The 15,583-nt window shown below is 51.3% G+C and overlaps 1 protein-coding gene and 2 long non-coding RNA genes across 6 annotated transcripts in view; 1 reads left to right on the plus strand and 2 right to left on the minus strand.

Moving 5' to 3' along the window:
- LOC118380431 (signal-induced proliferation-associated 1-like protein 1) overlaps positions 1-15,583 on the plus strand; it is a 103,677-nt gene that overhangs the window by 19,070 nt on the left and 69,024 nt on the right. For all 4 annotated transcript variants that reach the window (XR_008141231.1, XR_008141232.1, XM_052524257.1 and 1 more), the window contains exons 6-9: positions 613-801; positions 2,323-2,497; positions 9,151-9,254; positions 9,629-9,786. Coding sequence is in view for 2 of the 4 variants with exons in the window: in XM_052524257.1 (XP_052380217.1) it covers positions 613-801; positions 2,323-2,497; positions 9,151-9,254; positions 9,629-9,786 (626 nt within the window). In the remaining 2 variants the exon portion in view is untranslated. The remainder of the gene's footprint in view (positions 1-612; positions 802-2,322; positions 2,498-9,150; positions 9,255-9,628; positions 9,787-15,583) is intronic.
- On the minus strand, positions 2,696-4,158 carry LOC127931456 (uncharacterized). Its single transcript, XR_008141236.1, has 3 exons — positions 3,034-4,158; positions 2,805-2,960; positions 2,696-2,752 (listed from the first exon to the last, which is right to left on the minus strand). It is a non-coding gene; the product is annotated as an uncharacterized LOC127931456 (long non-coding RNA).
- On the minus strand, positions 7,242-8,477 carry LOC127931457 (uncharacterized). Its single transcript, XR_008141238.1, has 3 exons — positions 8,376-8,477; positions 7,421-7,511; positions 7,242-7,333 (listed from the first exon to the last, which is right to left on the minus strand). It is a non-coding gene; the product is annotated as an uncharacterized LOC127931457 (long non-coding RNA).

A 15,583-nucleotide genomic window follows, 5' to 3' on the forward strand; every position in this document is an offset into this window, starting at 1 on the left:
CACCCCACTTCCTATCACCTCTCCTCTCCTCACCCCACTTCCTATCACCTCCTCTCCTCTCCTCACCCCACTTCCTATCACCTCTCCTCTCCTCACCCCACTTCCTATCACCTCCTCTCCTCACCCCACTTCCTATCACCTCTCCTCACCCCACTTCCTATCACCTCTCCTCTCTCCTACCCCACTTCCTATCACCTCCTCTCCTCACCCCCTTCCTATCACCTCCTCTCCTCTCCTCACCCCACTTCCTATCACCTCCTCTCCTCTCCTCACCCCACTTCCTATCACCTCCTCCCTCCCTCACCCCACTTCCTATCACCTCTCCTCTCCTCACCCCACTTCCTATCACCTCCTCTCCTCACCCCCTTCCTATCACCTCCTCTCCTCTCCTCACCCACTTCCTATCACCTCCTCTCCTCTCCTCACCCCACTTCCTATCACTTCCTCTCCTCTCCTCACCCCACTTCCTATCACTTCCTCTCCTCTCCTCACCCCACTTCCTATCACTTCCTCTCCTCTCCTCACCCCACTTCCTATCACCTCCTCTCCTCACCCCACTTCCTATCACCTCCTCTCCTCACCCCACTTCCTATCACCTCCTCTCCTCTCCAGCTCACCACCCTGCGTGGGTCCATTCTGGAAGATGCTGTGCCCTCCACCTCTAAGCACGGCCTGGCTCGGGGTCTACCCCTCAAAGAGGTGCTAGATTACCTGGTACCAGAGCTGACCGCCCACTGTCTCAGACTGGCTCTCAACACACCTAAAGTCACAGAGCAGCTGATGAAGCTGGACGAACAGGGGGTAAGGACACAAGTAGGTAAATGTAAAATGCTAACTTTCCTCACGGGATTCTGGATTTCCTGATTATTCCCTCCTGATTCCGGGAGTCTTCAAACTGGGATCTCTGAGAAAACCGGGAGTCTTCAAACTGGGATCTCTGAGAAAACCGGGAGTCTTCAAACTGGGATCTCTGAGAAAACCTGGAGTCTTCAAACTGGGATCTCTGAGAAAACCTGGAGTCTTCAAACTGGGATCTCCGAGAAAACCTGGAGTCTTCAAACTGGGATCTCCGAGAAAACCTGGAGTCTTCAAACTGGGATCTCCGAGAAAACCTGGAGTCTTCAAACTGGGATCTCCGAGAAAACCTGGAGTCTTCAAACTGGGATCTCCGAGAAAACCTGGAGTCTTCAAACTGGGATCTCCGAGAAAACCTGGAGTCTTTAAATTGGGATCTCTGAGAAAACCGGGAGTCTTTAAACTGGGATCTCTGTGAAAACCGGGAGTCTTCAAACTGGGATCTCTGAGGAAACCTGGGGATTTAGAGAAAGTTACCCATATGACAACACAGCGAAAATAACTTGAAAGTCACACAATGTATTACTTGCAGAGAACTTTAAATTACTAATGTAATGTCTCGCTCTCCCCTTCTCTCTCTCCTGTTCTCTCTCCTATCATTCTCTCTCCTCTCTCTCTCCCCTTCTCTCTCTCTCTCCCCTTCTCTCTCTCTCCTCTCTCTCCTGTTCTCTCTCCCCTTCTCTCTCTCTCCTGTTCTCTCTCCCCCTCTCTCTCTCTCTCTCTCTCTCTCTCTCTCTCTCTCTCTCTCTCTCTCTCTCTCTCTCTCTCTCTCTCTCTCTCTCTCTCTCTCTCTCTCTCTCTCTCTCTCTCTCTCTCTCTCTCTCTCTCTCCTCTCTCTCTCTCTCTCCTGTTCTCTCTCTCTCTCTCTCTCTCTCTCTCTGTTCTCTCTCTCTCTCTCTCTCCTCCTATTCCATCTCTCTCTCTCTCTCTCTGTTTCTCTCTCTCTCTCCTCTCTCTCCTCTCTCCTGTCTCTCTCTCTCCTCTCTCTCTCTCTCTCTCTCTCCTCTCTCTCTCTCTCTCTCTCTCTCTCTCTCTCTCTCTCTCTCTCTCTCTCTCTCTCTCTCTCTGTTCTCTCTCTCTCTCTCTCTCTCTCCTCTCTCTCCTATCATTCTCTCTCCTCTCTCTCCTATCATTCTCTCTCCTCTCTCTGTACAACAATCATTATCTCTCTGCTCTCTCTCTCTATCATTCTCTGTTCTCTCTCTCTCTCTCTCTCTCTCTCTCTCTCTCTCTCTCTCTGTCTCTCTCTCTCTCTCCTCTCTCTCTTCTCTCCTCTCTCTCTCTCTCTCTCTCTCCTCTCTCTCTCTCTCTCTATCATTATCTCTCCTCTCTCTCTCTCTCTCTCTCTCTCTCTCTCTCTCTCTCTCTCTCTCTCCTCTCTCTCCTCTCTCTCCTATCATTCTCTCTCTCTGTCTCTCTCCCTCTCTCTCTGTCTCTCTGTCTCTCTGTCTCTCTCTGTCTCTGTAGTTGAGTTTCCAGTTGAAGGTGGGGGTGATGTACTGTGCGTCGGGACAGAGCAGTGAAGAGGATATGTATAACAATGATTCGGCAGGTCCTGCTCTGGAGGAGTTCCTTCAGCTGCTGGGGGAGAGGGTCCGACTGAAAGGATTCACCAAGTACCGAGCCCAGCTGGACACAAAGAGTACGTTACCACACACACACAGTGTTATCTCCCTCTCTCTATCTCTCTCATGCCCAGCTTAACACCAAGAGTATTACTACAGTACTTTGTCAGACTCGCCTGAGAATGTGTTGTCAAAGACTCGCCTGAGAATGTGTTGTCAAAGACTCGCCTGAGAATGTGTTGTCGAAGACTCGCCTGAGAATGTGTTGTCAAAGACTCGCCTGAGAATGTGTTGTCAACGACTCACCTGAGAATGTGTTGTCAACGACTCACCTGAGAATGTGTTGTCAACGACTCACCTGAGAATGTGTTGTCAACAACTCACCTGAGAATGTGTTGTCAACGACTCACCTGAGAATGTGTTGTCAACGACTCACCTGAGAATGTGTTGTCAACGACTCACCTGAGAATGTGTTGTCAACGACTCACCTGAGAATGTGTTGTCAACGACTCACCTGAGAATGTGTTGTCAACGACTCACCTGAGAATGTGTTGTTCATAGACTCCAGAATGTGTTGTCAGACTCACCTGGGAATGTGTTGTCAAAGACTCACCTGAGAATGTGTTGTTCATAGACCCAGAACAGAGGGAATAGGACCCATTCACAGAACCAGAACAGGGGTAATAGGACCCATTCATAGACCCAGAACAGGGGGAATATGACCCAGAGCAGAGGGAATAGGACCCATTCATAGACCCAGAACAGGGGGAATAGGACCCAGAGCAGAAGGAATAGGACCCATTCATAGACCCAGAACAGGGGGAATAGGACCCAGAGCAGAGGGAATAGGACCCATTCATAGACTCAGAACAGGGGGAATAGGACCCAGAGCAGAGGGAATATGACCCATTCATAGACCCAGAACAGGGGGAATAGGACCCAGAGCAGAGGGAATAGGACCCATTCATAGACCCAGAGCAGAGGGAATAGGGCCCATTCATAGAACCAGAGCAGAGGGAATAGAACCCATTCATAGACCCAGAACAGGGGGAATAGGACCCAGAGCAGAGGGAATAGGACCCATTCATAGACCCATAACAGGGGGAATAGGACCCAGAGCAGAGGGAATAGGACCCATTCATAGACCCAGAACAGGGGGAATAGGACCCAGAGCAGAGGGAATAGGACCCATTCATACCCAGAACAGGGGGAATAGGACCCAGAGCAGAGGGAATAGGGCCCATTCATAGAACCAAAGCAGAGGGAATAGGACTCATTCATAGACCCAGAACAGGGGGAATAGGACCCAGAGCAGAGGGAATAGGACCCATTCATAGACCCAGAACAGAGGGAATAGGACCCAGAGCAGAGGGAATAGGGCCCATTCATAGAACCAGAGCAGAGGGAATAGGGCCCATTCATAGACCCAGAACAGGGGGAATAGGACCCATTCATAGACCCAGAACAGAGGGAATAGGACCCATTCATAGACCCAGAGCAGAGGGAATAGCACCCATTCATAGACCCAGAACATGGGGAATAGGACCCAGAGCAGAGGGAATAGGACCCATTCATAGAACCAGAACATGGGGAATAGGACCCAGAGCAGAGGGAATAGGACCCATTCATAGACCCAGAACAGGGGGAATAGGACCCAGAGCAGAGGGAATAGGACCCATTCATAGACCCAGAACAGGGGGAATAGGACCCAGAACAGAGGGAATAGGACCCATTCATAGACCCAGAACAGGGGGAATAGGACCCAGAGCAGAGGGAATAGGACCCATTCATAGACTCAGAACAGAGGGAATAGGACCCATTCATAGACCCAGAACAGAGGGAATAGGACCCATTCATAGACCCAGAACAGGGGGAATAGGACCCAGAGCAGAGGGAATAGGACCCATTCATAGACCCGGAGCAGAGCAGTTTGGAGGAAAAAGAGGGAGGCTTGCCAGCCGAAGAACATCATCCCAAACGTGAAGAACAGCATCAGGTTGTGGGGGTGCTTTGCTGCAGGAGGGACTGGTGCACGTCACAAAATAGATAGCATCATGAGGTAGGAAAATGATGTGGATATATTGAAGCAACACCTCAAGACATCAGTCAGGAAGTTAAAGCTTGGTCACAAATGGGTCTTCCAAATGGACAATGACCCCAAGCATACTTCCAAAGTTGTGGCAAAATGGCTTAAGGACAGCAAAGTCAAGGTATTGGAGTGGCCATCACAAAGCCCTGACCTCAATCCTATAGAACATTTGTGGGCAGAACTAAGAAAGCGTGTGCGAGCAAAGAGGCCTACACACCTGGCTCAGTTACACCAGCTCTCTCAAGAGGAATGGGCCAAAATTCACCCAACTTATTGTGGGAAGCTTGTGGAAAGCTACCTGAAACGTTTGATCCAAGTTAAACAATTTAAAGGCAATGCTACCAAATACTAATTGCGTGTTGGTAAACTTCTGACCCACTGAGAATGTGATGAAAGAAATAAAACCTGAAATAAATCATTCTCTCTACTATTATTCTGACTTTTCACATTCTTAAAATAAAGTGGTGATCCTAACTGACCTAAGACAGGGATTTTTTACTTAATTAAATGTCAGGAATTGTGTTTGCTAAGGTGTATGTACATTTCAGACTTCAAATGTAGGTCCTGAATGACAGGAAGCTTGGCCCCAGTGATGTACTGGGCCGTACTCACTCCCCTCTAGTGCCTTATGGTTGGAAGCTGAGCAGTTTCCATACCAGGCGGAAATGCAACCGGTCAAGACCTCTGCAATCTGCTCTGGCATGCTGTCAATTAACTTCTGTGCCACATCCTGACTGATGGCAGCCCATTCTTGCATAATCAATGCTTGGAGTTTGATGGCAGCCCATTCTTGCATAATCAATGCTTGGAGTTTGTCAGAATTTGTGCATTTGTCCACCCGCCTCTTAAGGACTGACCACAAGTTCTCAATGGGATTAATGTCTGGGGAGTTTCCTGGCCATGGACCCAAATATCGATGTTTTGTTCCCCGAACCACTTGGTTATCACTTTTTTCTTATGGCAAGGTGCTCCATCATGCTGGAAAAGGTATTGTTCGTCACCAAACTGTTCCTGGATGGTTGGGAGAAGTTGCTCTCGGAGGATGTGTTGGTACCATTCTTTATTCATGGCAAAATTGTGAGTGAACCCACTCCCTTGGCTGAAAAGCAACCCCACACATGAATGGTCTCAGGATGCTTTACTGTTGGCATGACACAGGACTGATGGTAGCGCTCACCTTGTCTTCTCCGGACAAGCTTTTTTCCGGATGCCCCAAACAATCGGAAAGGGGATTCATCAGAGAAAATGACTTTACCCCAGCCCTCAGCAGTCCAATCCCTGTACCCTTTGCAGAATATCAGTCTGTCCCTGATGTTTTTCCTGGAGAGAAGTGGCTTTTTTGCTGTCCTTCTTTACACCAGGCCAGCCTCCAAAAGTCTTGTACTGGTGGTGCTGGTACTGTACTGGTGGTGCCCCGATCCCCCAGCTGAATCAACTTTAGGAGACGGTCCTGACGCTTGCTGGACTTTCTTCACAACAATTGAACTGCTCTCCTTGATGTTCTTGATGATCCGATAAATGGTTGATTTAGGTGCAATCATACTGGCAGCAATATCCTTGCCTGTGAAGCCCTTTTTGTGCAAAGCAATTATGACAGCACGTGTTTCCTTGCAGGTAACCATGGTTGACAGAGGAAGAACAATGATTCCAAGCCCCACCCTCCTTTTGAAGCTTCCAGTTTGTTATTCAAACTCAATCAGCATGACAGAGTGATCTCCAGCCTTGTCCTCGTCAACACTCACACCTGTGTTAACGAGAGAATCACTGACATGTCAGCTGGTCCTTTTCTGGCAGGGCTGAAATGCAGTGGGATTCAGTTAATTTGGGATTCAGTTAATTTGTAATGCAAAGAGGGACTTTGCAATTCATCTGCTCACTCCTCATAACATTCTGGAGTATATTCAAATTACCATCATACAAACTGAGGCAGCAGACTTTGTGAAAATTAATATTTGTGTCATTCTCAACTTTTGGCCAAGACTGTATGAACCTGTCTGTCTAACTCTAGTTACTGTCTGTCTCTCCTCCAGTTGACTCAACAGGGACCCCCTCCCTGTACACCACCTATAAGGACTATAAACCTGTCTGTCGAACTCTACTGTCTGTCTCTCCTCTAGCTGACTCCACAGGGACCCACTCCCTCTACACCACCTATAAGGACTATGAACCTGTCTGTCTAACTCTACTGTCTGTCTCTCCTCTAGCTGACTCCACAGGGACCCACTCCCTCTACACCACCTATAAGGACTATGAACCTGTCTGTCTAACTCTAGTTACTGTCTGTCTCTCCTCTAGCTGACTCCACAGGGACCCACTCCCTCTACACCACCTATAAGGACTATGAACCTGTCTGTCTAACACTAGCTGACTCCACAGGGACCCACTCCCTCTACACCACCTATAAGGACTATGAACCTGTCTGTCTAACACTACTGTCTGTCTGTCTCTCCTCCAGCTGACTCCACAGGGACCCACTCCCTGTACACCACCTATAAGGACTATGAACCTGTCTGTCTGTCTCTCCTCCAGCTGACTCCACAGGGACCCACTCCCTCTACACCACCTATAAGGACTATGAACCTGTCTGTCTAACTCTACTGTCTGTCTCTCCTCTAGCTGACTCCACAGGGACCCACTCCCTCTACACCACCTATAAGGACTATGAACCTGTCTGTCTAACTCTACTGTCTGTCTCTCCTCCAGCTGACTCCACAGGGACCCACTCCCTCTACACCACCTATAAGGACTATGAACCTGTCTGTCGAACTCTACTGTCTGTCTCTCCTCTAGCTGACTCCACAGGGACCCACTCCCTCTACACCACCTATAAGGACTATGAACCTGTCTGTCTAACTCTACTGTCTGTCTCTCCTCTAGCTGACTCCACAGGGACCCACTCCCTGTACACCACCTATAAGGACTATGAACCTGTCTGTCTAACTCTAGTTACTGTCTGTCTCTCCTCTAGCTGACTCCACAGGGACCCACTCCCTCTACACCACCTATAAGGACTATGAACCTGTCTGTCTAACTGTAGTTACTGTCTGTCTCTCCTCTAGCTGACTCCACAGGGACCCACTCCGTCTACACCACCTATAAGGACTATGAACCTGTCTGTCTAACTCTACTGTCTGTCTCTCCTCTAGCTGACTCCACAGGGACCCACTCCCTCTACACCACCTATAAGGACTATGAACCTGTCTGTCTAACTCTACTGTCTGTCTCTCCTCTAGCTGACTCCACAGGGACCCACTCCCTCTATACCACCTATAAGGACTATGAACCTGTCTGTCTAACTCTACTGTCTGTCTCTCCTCTAGCTGACTCCACAGGGACCCACTCCCTGTACACCACCTATAAGGACTATGAACCTGTCTGTCTAACTCTACTCTCTGTCTCTCCTCTAGCTGACTCAACAGGGACCCACTCCCTGTACACCACCTATAAGGACTATGAACCTGTCTGTCTAACTCTAGTTACTGTCTGTCTCTCCTCTAGCTGACTCCACAGGGACCCACTCCCTCTACACCACCTATAAGGACTATGAACCTGTCTGTCTGTCTCTCCTCTAGCTGACTCCACAGGGACCCACTCCCTGTACACCACCTATAAGGACTATGAACCTGTCTGTCTAACTCTACTCTCTGTCTCTCCTCTAGCTGACTCAACAGGGACCCACTCCCTGTACACCACCTATAAGGACTATGAACCTGTCTGTCTAACTCTACTGTCTGTCTCTCCCTAGCTGACTCCACAGGGACCCACTCCCTGTACACCACCTATAAGGACTATGAACCTGTCTGTCTAACTCTACTGTCTGTCTCTCCTCCAGCTGACTCCACAGGGACCCACTCCCTGTACACCACCTATAAGGACTATGAACCTGTCTGTCTAACTCTACTGTCTGTCTCTCCTCCAGCTGACTCCACAGGGACCCACTCCCTCTACACCACCTATAAGGACTATGAACCTGTCTGTCTGTCTCTCCTCTAGCTGACTCCACAGGGACCCACTCCCTCTACACCACCTATAAGGACTATGAACCTGTCTGTCTAACTCTACTGTCTGTCTCTCCTCTAGCTGACTCCACAGGGACCCACTCCCTCTACACCACCTATAAGGACTATGAACCTGTCTGTCTAACTCTACTCTCTGTCTCTCCTCTAGCTGACTCAACAGGGACCCACTCCCTGTACACCACCTATAAGGACTATGAACCTGTCTGTCTAACTCTAGTTACTGTCTGTCTCTCCTCTAGCTGACTCCACAGGGACCCACTCCCTCTACACCACCTATAAGGACTATGAACCTGTCTGTCTGTCTCTCCTCTAGCTGACTCCACAGGGACCCACTCCCTGTACACCACCTATAAGGACTATGAACCTGTCTGTCTGTCTCTCCTCTAGCTGACTCCACAGGGACCCACTCCCTCTACACCACCTATAAGGACTATGAACCTGTCTGTCTAACTCTACTGTCTGTCTCTCCTCTAGCTGACTCCACAGGGACCCACTCCCTCTACACCACCTATAAGGACTATGAACCTGTCTCTCTGTCTCTCCTCTAGCTGACTCCACAGGGACCCACTCCCTCTACACCACCTATAAGGACTATGAACCTGTCTCTCTGTCTCTCCTCTAGCTGACTCCACAGGGACCCACTCCCTCTACACCACCTATAAGGACTATGAGGTGATGTTCCACGTGTCCACCATGCTGCCCTACACACCCAACAACAAACAACAGGTATGTGTCGCTCTGGATAAGAGCGTCTGCTAAATGACTTAAATGTAAATGTAAATGTGTTGGTACGGTTGAATTTGTAACACTTTCAAATGAACGCAGGGAATGAAGTAAATAACAGGGTGGTTGTAGTACGGTGAGCCGCTGTAGTGACTCGCTGTGAAGCCAAGATGGCCCCTCATTTCAGTGTCCTGTTTTGTCTGTCATTCCAACGCAATACATTTTTTATTTTTAATTGTCACATTCTACAGTCATTGATGGATTGTAAAGACATGTGTTTTTCTTGTTGTTCAAATGTCTTTGCTGTGAGTTTATCTGTGTCCCCCCCTGTTGTGTCTGCCCCCTCCCCCCCCCCTGTTGTGTCTGTCTCCTCACAGCTCCTGAGGAAGCGTCACATAGGAAATGACATAGTGACCATCGTATTCCAGGAGCCCGGGGCTCAACCCTTCACCCCTAAGAACATACGCTCTCACTTCCAACACGTGTTCGTAGTGGTGAGAGCACATCAACCCTGCTCTGACAACACCACTTACAGGTGAGTGGAATGTCTAACACACACACACACACACACACACACACACACACACACACACACACACACACACACACACACACACACACACACACACACACACACACACACACACACAACCTGTTGGAGGTAGACCTACTGCAGTACAGTTCATGGGAACAGTGGGTTGACTGGCTTACAGTTCAGGGGAACAGTGGGTTAACTGGCTTACAGTTCAGGGGAACAGTGGGTTAACTGGCTTACAGTTCAGGGGAACAGTGGGTTAACTGGCTTACAGTTCTGGGGAACAGTGGATTAACTGGCTTACAGTTCAGGGGCAGTGGGTTAACTGGCTTACAGTTCTGGGGAACAGTGGATTAACTGGCTTACAGTTCAGGGGTTAACTGGCTTACAGTTCAGTGGGTTAACTGGCTTACAGTTCAGGGGAACAGTGGGTTAACTGGCTTACAGTTCAGGGGAACAGTGGGTTAACTGGCTTACAGTTCAGGGGAACAGTGGGTTAACTGGCTTACAGTTCAGGGGAACAGTGGGTTAACTGGCTTACAGTTCAGGGGAACAGTGGGTTAACTGGCTTACAGTTCAGGGGAACAGTGGGTTAACTGGCTTACAGTTCAGGGGAACAGTGGGTTAACTGGCTTACAGTTCAGGGGAACAGTGGGTTAACTGGCTTACAGTTCAGGGGAACAGTGGGTTAACTGGCTTACAGTTCAGGGGAACAGTGGGTTAACTGGCTTACAGTTCAGGGGAACAGTGGGTTAACTGGCTTACAGTTCAGGGGAACAGTGGGTTAACTGGCTTACAGTTCAGGGAACAGTGGGTTAACTGGCTTACAGTTCAGGGGAACAGTGGGTTAACTGGCTTACAGTTCAGGGGAACAGTTCAGGGTTTAACTGGCTTACAGTTCAGGGGAACAGTGGGTTAACTGGCTTACAGTTCAGGGGAACAGTGGGTTAACTGGCTTACAGTTCAGGGGAACAGTGGGTTAACTGGCTTACAGTTCAGGGGAACAGTGGGTTAACTGGCTTACAGTTCAGGGGAACAGTGGGTTAACTGTCTTGTTCATTGGAACAGTGGGTTAACTGGCTTGTTCATGGGAACAGTGGGTTAACTGCCTTGTTCAGGGAACTTTACTGCCTTGTTCCGGGGAACAGTGGGTTAACTGCCTTGTTCCGGGGAACAGTGGGTTAACTGCCTTGTTCCGGGGAACAGTGGGTTAACTGCCTTGTTCCGGGGAACAGTGGGTTAACTGCCTTGTTCAGGGGAACAGTGGGTTAACTGCCTTGTTCAGGGGAACAGTGGGTTAACTGCCTTGTTCAGGGGAACAGTGGGTTAACTGGCTTGTTCCGGGGAACAGTGGGTTAACTGTCTTGTTCATGGGAACAGTGGGTTAACTGTCTTACAGTTCAGGGGAACAGTGGGTTAACTGTCTTGTTCCGGGGAACAGTGGGTTAACTGTCTTGTTCAGGGGAACAGTGGGTTAACTGTCTTGTTCAGGGGAACAGTGGGTTAACTGCCTAGTTCAGGGGAACAGTGGGTTAACTGCCTAGTTCAGGGGAACAGTGGGTTAACTGCCTAGTTCAGGGGAACAGTGGGTTAACTGCCTAGTTCAGGGGAACAGTGGGTTAACTGCCTAGTTCAGGGAACAGTGGGTTAACTGCCTTGTTCAGGGGAACAGTGGGTTAACTGCCTTGTTCAGAGGAACAGTGGGTTAACTGCCTTGTTCAGGGGAACAGTGGGTTAACTGCCTTGTTCAGAGGAACAGTGGGTTAACTGCCTAGTTCAGAGGAACAGTGGGTTAACTGCCTTGTTCAGGGAACAGTGGGTTAACTGCCTTGTTCAGGGGAACAGTGGGTTAACTGCCTTGTTCAGGGGAACAGTGGGTTAACTGCCTTGTTCAGGGGAACAGTGGGTTAACTGCCTTGTTCAGGGGAACAGTGGGTTTACTGCCTTGTTCAGGGAACAGTGGGTTTACTGCCTTGTTCAGGGGAACAGTGGGTTAACTGCCTTGTTCAGGGGAACAGTGGGTTAACTGCCTTGTTCAGGGGGCAACAGTTTTGGGCAATCTTTCGTTTACTGGCCTTGTACCTGCAGGGGGGCAGAACCTCCTCTTCCTCGACTCGATCCTCTTTCGCTCGGCCTCCTCTTCCCTCGGCTAAAGCCTCCTCTTCCCTCGATCCAGCAATCCTCTTCCCTCGACTCGGCCTCCTCTTCCCTCGACTGGCCTCCTCTTCCCTCGACGCCTCCTCTTCCCTCGACTCGGCCTCCTCTTCCCTCGACCACCTCCTCTTCCCTCGAGGCTACCTCCTCTTCCCTCCACTCAACCCCTCCTCTCTCCCTCGACTCGGCCTCCTCTTCCCTCCACTCGCCTCCTCTCCCCTCGGCCTCCTCTTCCCCCACTCGGCCTCCTCTTCCCTCCACTCGGCCTCCTCTTCCCTCCACTCGGCCTCCTCTTCCCCTCCACTCGGCCTCCTCTCCCCTCCACTCGGCCTCCTCTTCCCTCCACTCGGCCTCCTCTTCCCTCCTCTCGCCTCCTCTTCCTCCTCGGCCTCCTTCCCTCCACTCGGCCTCCTCTTCCCTCGGCCTCCTCTCCCTCCACTCGGCCTCCTCTTCCCTCCCTCCTCTTCCCTCCCTCGGCCTCCTCTCCCTCTCCACTCGGCCTCCTCTCTTCCCTCGCCTCCTCTTCCCTCCACTCGCCTCCTCTTCCCTCCACTCGGCCTCCTCTTCCCTCCACTCGGCCTCCTCTTCCCTCCTCTTCCTCCACTCGGCCTCCTCTTCCCTCCACTCGGCCTCCTCTCCCCTCCACTCGGCCTCCTCTTCCCTCCCACTCGGCCTCCTCTTCCCTCCACTCGGCCTCCTCTCCCTCCACTCCCTCCTCTTCCCTCCACTCGGCCTCCTCTTCCCTCGGCCTCCTCTTCCCTCCACTCGGCCTCCTCTCCCCTCCCTCGGCCTCCTCTCCCTCCCACTCGGCCTCCTCTTCCCTCCACTCGGCCTCTTCCCTCCACTCGGCCTCCTCTTCCCTCGACTCGGCCTCCTCTTCCCTCCACTCGGCCTCCTCTTCCCTCCACTCGGCCTCCTCTTCCCTCCACTCGGCCTCCTCTTCCCTCCACTCGGCCTCCTCTTCCCTCCACTCGGCCTCCTCTTCCCTCCACTCGGCCTCCTCTTCCCTCCACTCGGCCTCCTCTTCCCTCCACTCGGCCTCCTCTTCCCTCCACTCGGCCTCCTCTTCCCTCCACTCGGCCTCCTCTTCCCTCCACTCGGCCTCCTCTTCCCTCCACTCGGCCTCCTCTCCCCTCCACTCGGCCTCCTCTCCCATCCACGGCCTCCTCTCCCCTCCCTCCACTCGGCCTCCTCTCCCCTCCACTCGGCCTCCCTCCTCCCCTCCACTCGGCCTCCTCTCCCCTCCACTCGGCCTCCTCTCCCCTCCTCGGCCTCCTCTTCCCCTCCACTCGGCCTCCTCTCCCCTCCCTCCTCTCCCCTCCACTCGGCCTCCTCTCCCCTCCACTCGGCCTCCTCTTCCCTCCACTCGGCCTCCTCTTCCCTCCACTCGGCCTCCTCTTCCTCCACTCGGCCTCCTCTTCCCTCCCACTCGGCCTCCTCTTCCCTCCACTCGGCCTCCTCTTCCCTCCCTCCCTCCTCTCCCCTCCACTCGGCCTCCTCTCCCCTCCACTCGGCCTCCTCCTCCACTCCCTCCTCCCACTCGGCCTCCCCTCCCACTCCCTCCTCTCCCCCCACTCGGCCTCCTCTCCCCTCCACTCGGCCTCCTCTCCCCTCCACTCGGTCTCCTCTCCCCTCCACTCTGCCTCCTCTCCCCTCGACTCGGCCTCCTCTCCCCTCCACTCGGCCTCCCCTCGACTCGGCCTCTACTCAGCCTTCTCTTCCCTCTACTCAGCCTCCCATTCCAGCACCTAGAATAAAGTGCATTCGGGCCCGTTTCTGTGAACATCTTCCTCTTGCTTCAGCACTCTAGGTAATATGTTGCCTCGCTCTTTATGTTCGTATCGCTGAGTGTTGAAATAAAACAGTCTGGGGCAGTTTCCTCCTCAAAGACCGTGTGTCCCTAACTGACTCCCATCTATCCCTCTGAGACCTCCTTTAAGGCTTAACTAACACACACACACACACGCACGCGTGCTCGCAGTCGGCGAGAGATGTTAATGAAAGGAGAAATAATTGCTTGTTTCCTTCCAGCTTCTCCTCTGGGAGTGAGACTTCATGATGAGAACAGTATCATCTGTCCATTTACACTTTCTCTCTGTTTTCTTGTTTTCTACCTCTCCCGCTATAATGATCTATTTCTCCCTCTCCCTACTCTCATTTCCCTTCTCCCTGCTCTCCCCCTCCATCTCTCTTCTCTTCTCTTCTCTCCTCTCTCTCATCTCTCCTCTCTCTCTCTATCTCTCATCTCTCTCTCTCTCTCTCATCTCTCTCTCTCTCTCTCTCCTATCTCTCTCTCTCCTATCTCATCTCTCTCTCTATCTCTCTCTCTCTCCCTATCTCTCTCTCTCTCTCTCTCTCTCTCTCCTATCTCTCTCTCTCTCCTATCTCTCTCTCTATCCTATCTCTCTCTTCTATCTATCTCTCTCTTCTATCCTATCTCTCTCTCTCTCCTATCTCTCTCTCTCTCCCTATCTCTCTCTCTCCCTATCTCTCTCTCTCTCCTATCTCTCTCTCTCTCCTATCTCTCTCTCTCCTATCTCTCTCTCTCTCCTATCTCTCTCTCTCCTATCTATCTCTCTCCTATCTCTCTCTCTCCTATCTCTCTCTCTCTCCTATCTCTCTCTCCTATCTCTCTCTCTATCCTATCTCTCTCCTATCTCTCTCTCTCCTATCTCTCTCGCTCTCTCATATATCTCTCTCTCTATCCTTCCTCATCTTTCTCTCCTGTCTCCCTCCCTCTCTCTTTCTCCATCTTGTTAATAGCTGTTTTAATAGCTGTTAGGGTTTATTGTGTGACCTGGTTCTCTGTGGGGTTCCTGCCTACACAAAGCTGTAGAGTGGCATAGGGAAGATACAATGGCTTCACACACACACACCCTGCTCTCCAACCAGATGTAGGACTGTACCGGCCTGCACACAATGGCCACCTCCTGCCCCTCCTCTCTCCTCCACCATCATGTCACTAAATACCTGCCTTTCATTTAGATTTGTTTTGGCTCTGTTATCATCTCATCCCTCTACATTTGATCTACTACAAATACCCACACACTTATGGAGGGTCTAGTGGGATGGGGGGTCTAGTGGGATGGGGGGTCTAGTGGGATGGAGGGTCTAGTGGGATGGAGGGTCTAGTGGGATGGAGGGTCTAGTGGGATGGAGGGTCTAGTGGGATGGAGGGTCTAGTGGGATGGAGGGTCTAGTGGGATGGAGGGTCTAGTGGGATGGAGAGTAGTGGGATGGAGGGTCTAGTGGGATGGAGGGTCTAGTGGGATGGAGGGTCTAGTGGGATGGAGGGTCTAGTGGGATGGAGGGTTTAGTGGGATGGAGGGTCTAGTGGGATGGAGGGTCTAGTGGGATGGAGGGTCTAGTGGGATGGAGGGTCTAGTGGGATGGAGGGTCTAGTGGGATGGAGGGTTTAGTGGGATGGAGGGTCTAGTGGGATGGAGGGTTTAGTGGGATGGAGGGTTTAGTGGGATGGAGGGTTTTGGAATTGTGGATGTCTATTTATGATTGACAACCAACTAATGTGTTTGGGACAGTAAAGCCTTTGTGAAGCATGGAAGGTCTGAGCTGTTCATTTAGCAGGTTGTTGGCGTGGCTGCCTCTCTGGTTAGGCCGTGTGTTTATGGAGTCGGTTTGTCGT

The sequence above is a fragment of the Oncorhynchus keta genome, chromosome 8 (assembly GCF_023373465.1).
Source record: "Oncorhynchus keta strain PuntledgeMale-10-30-2019 chromosome 8, Oket_V2, whole genome shotgun sequence".
Taxonomy (NCBI): Eukaryota; Metazoa; Chordata; class Actinopteri; order Salmoniformes; family Salmonidae; genus Oncorhynchus; species Oncorhynchus keta.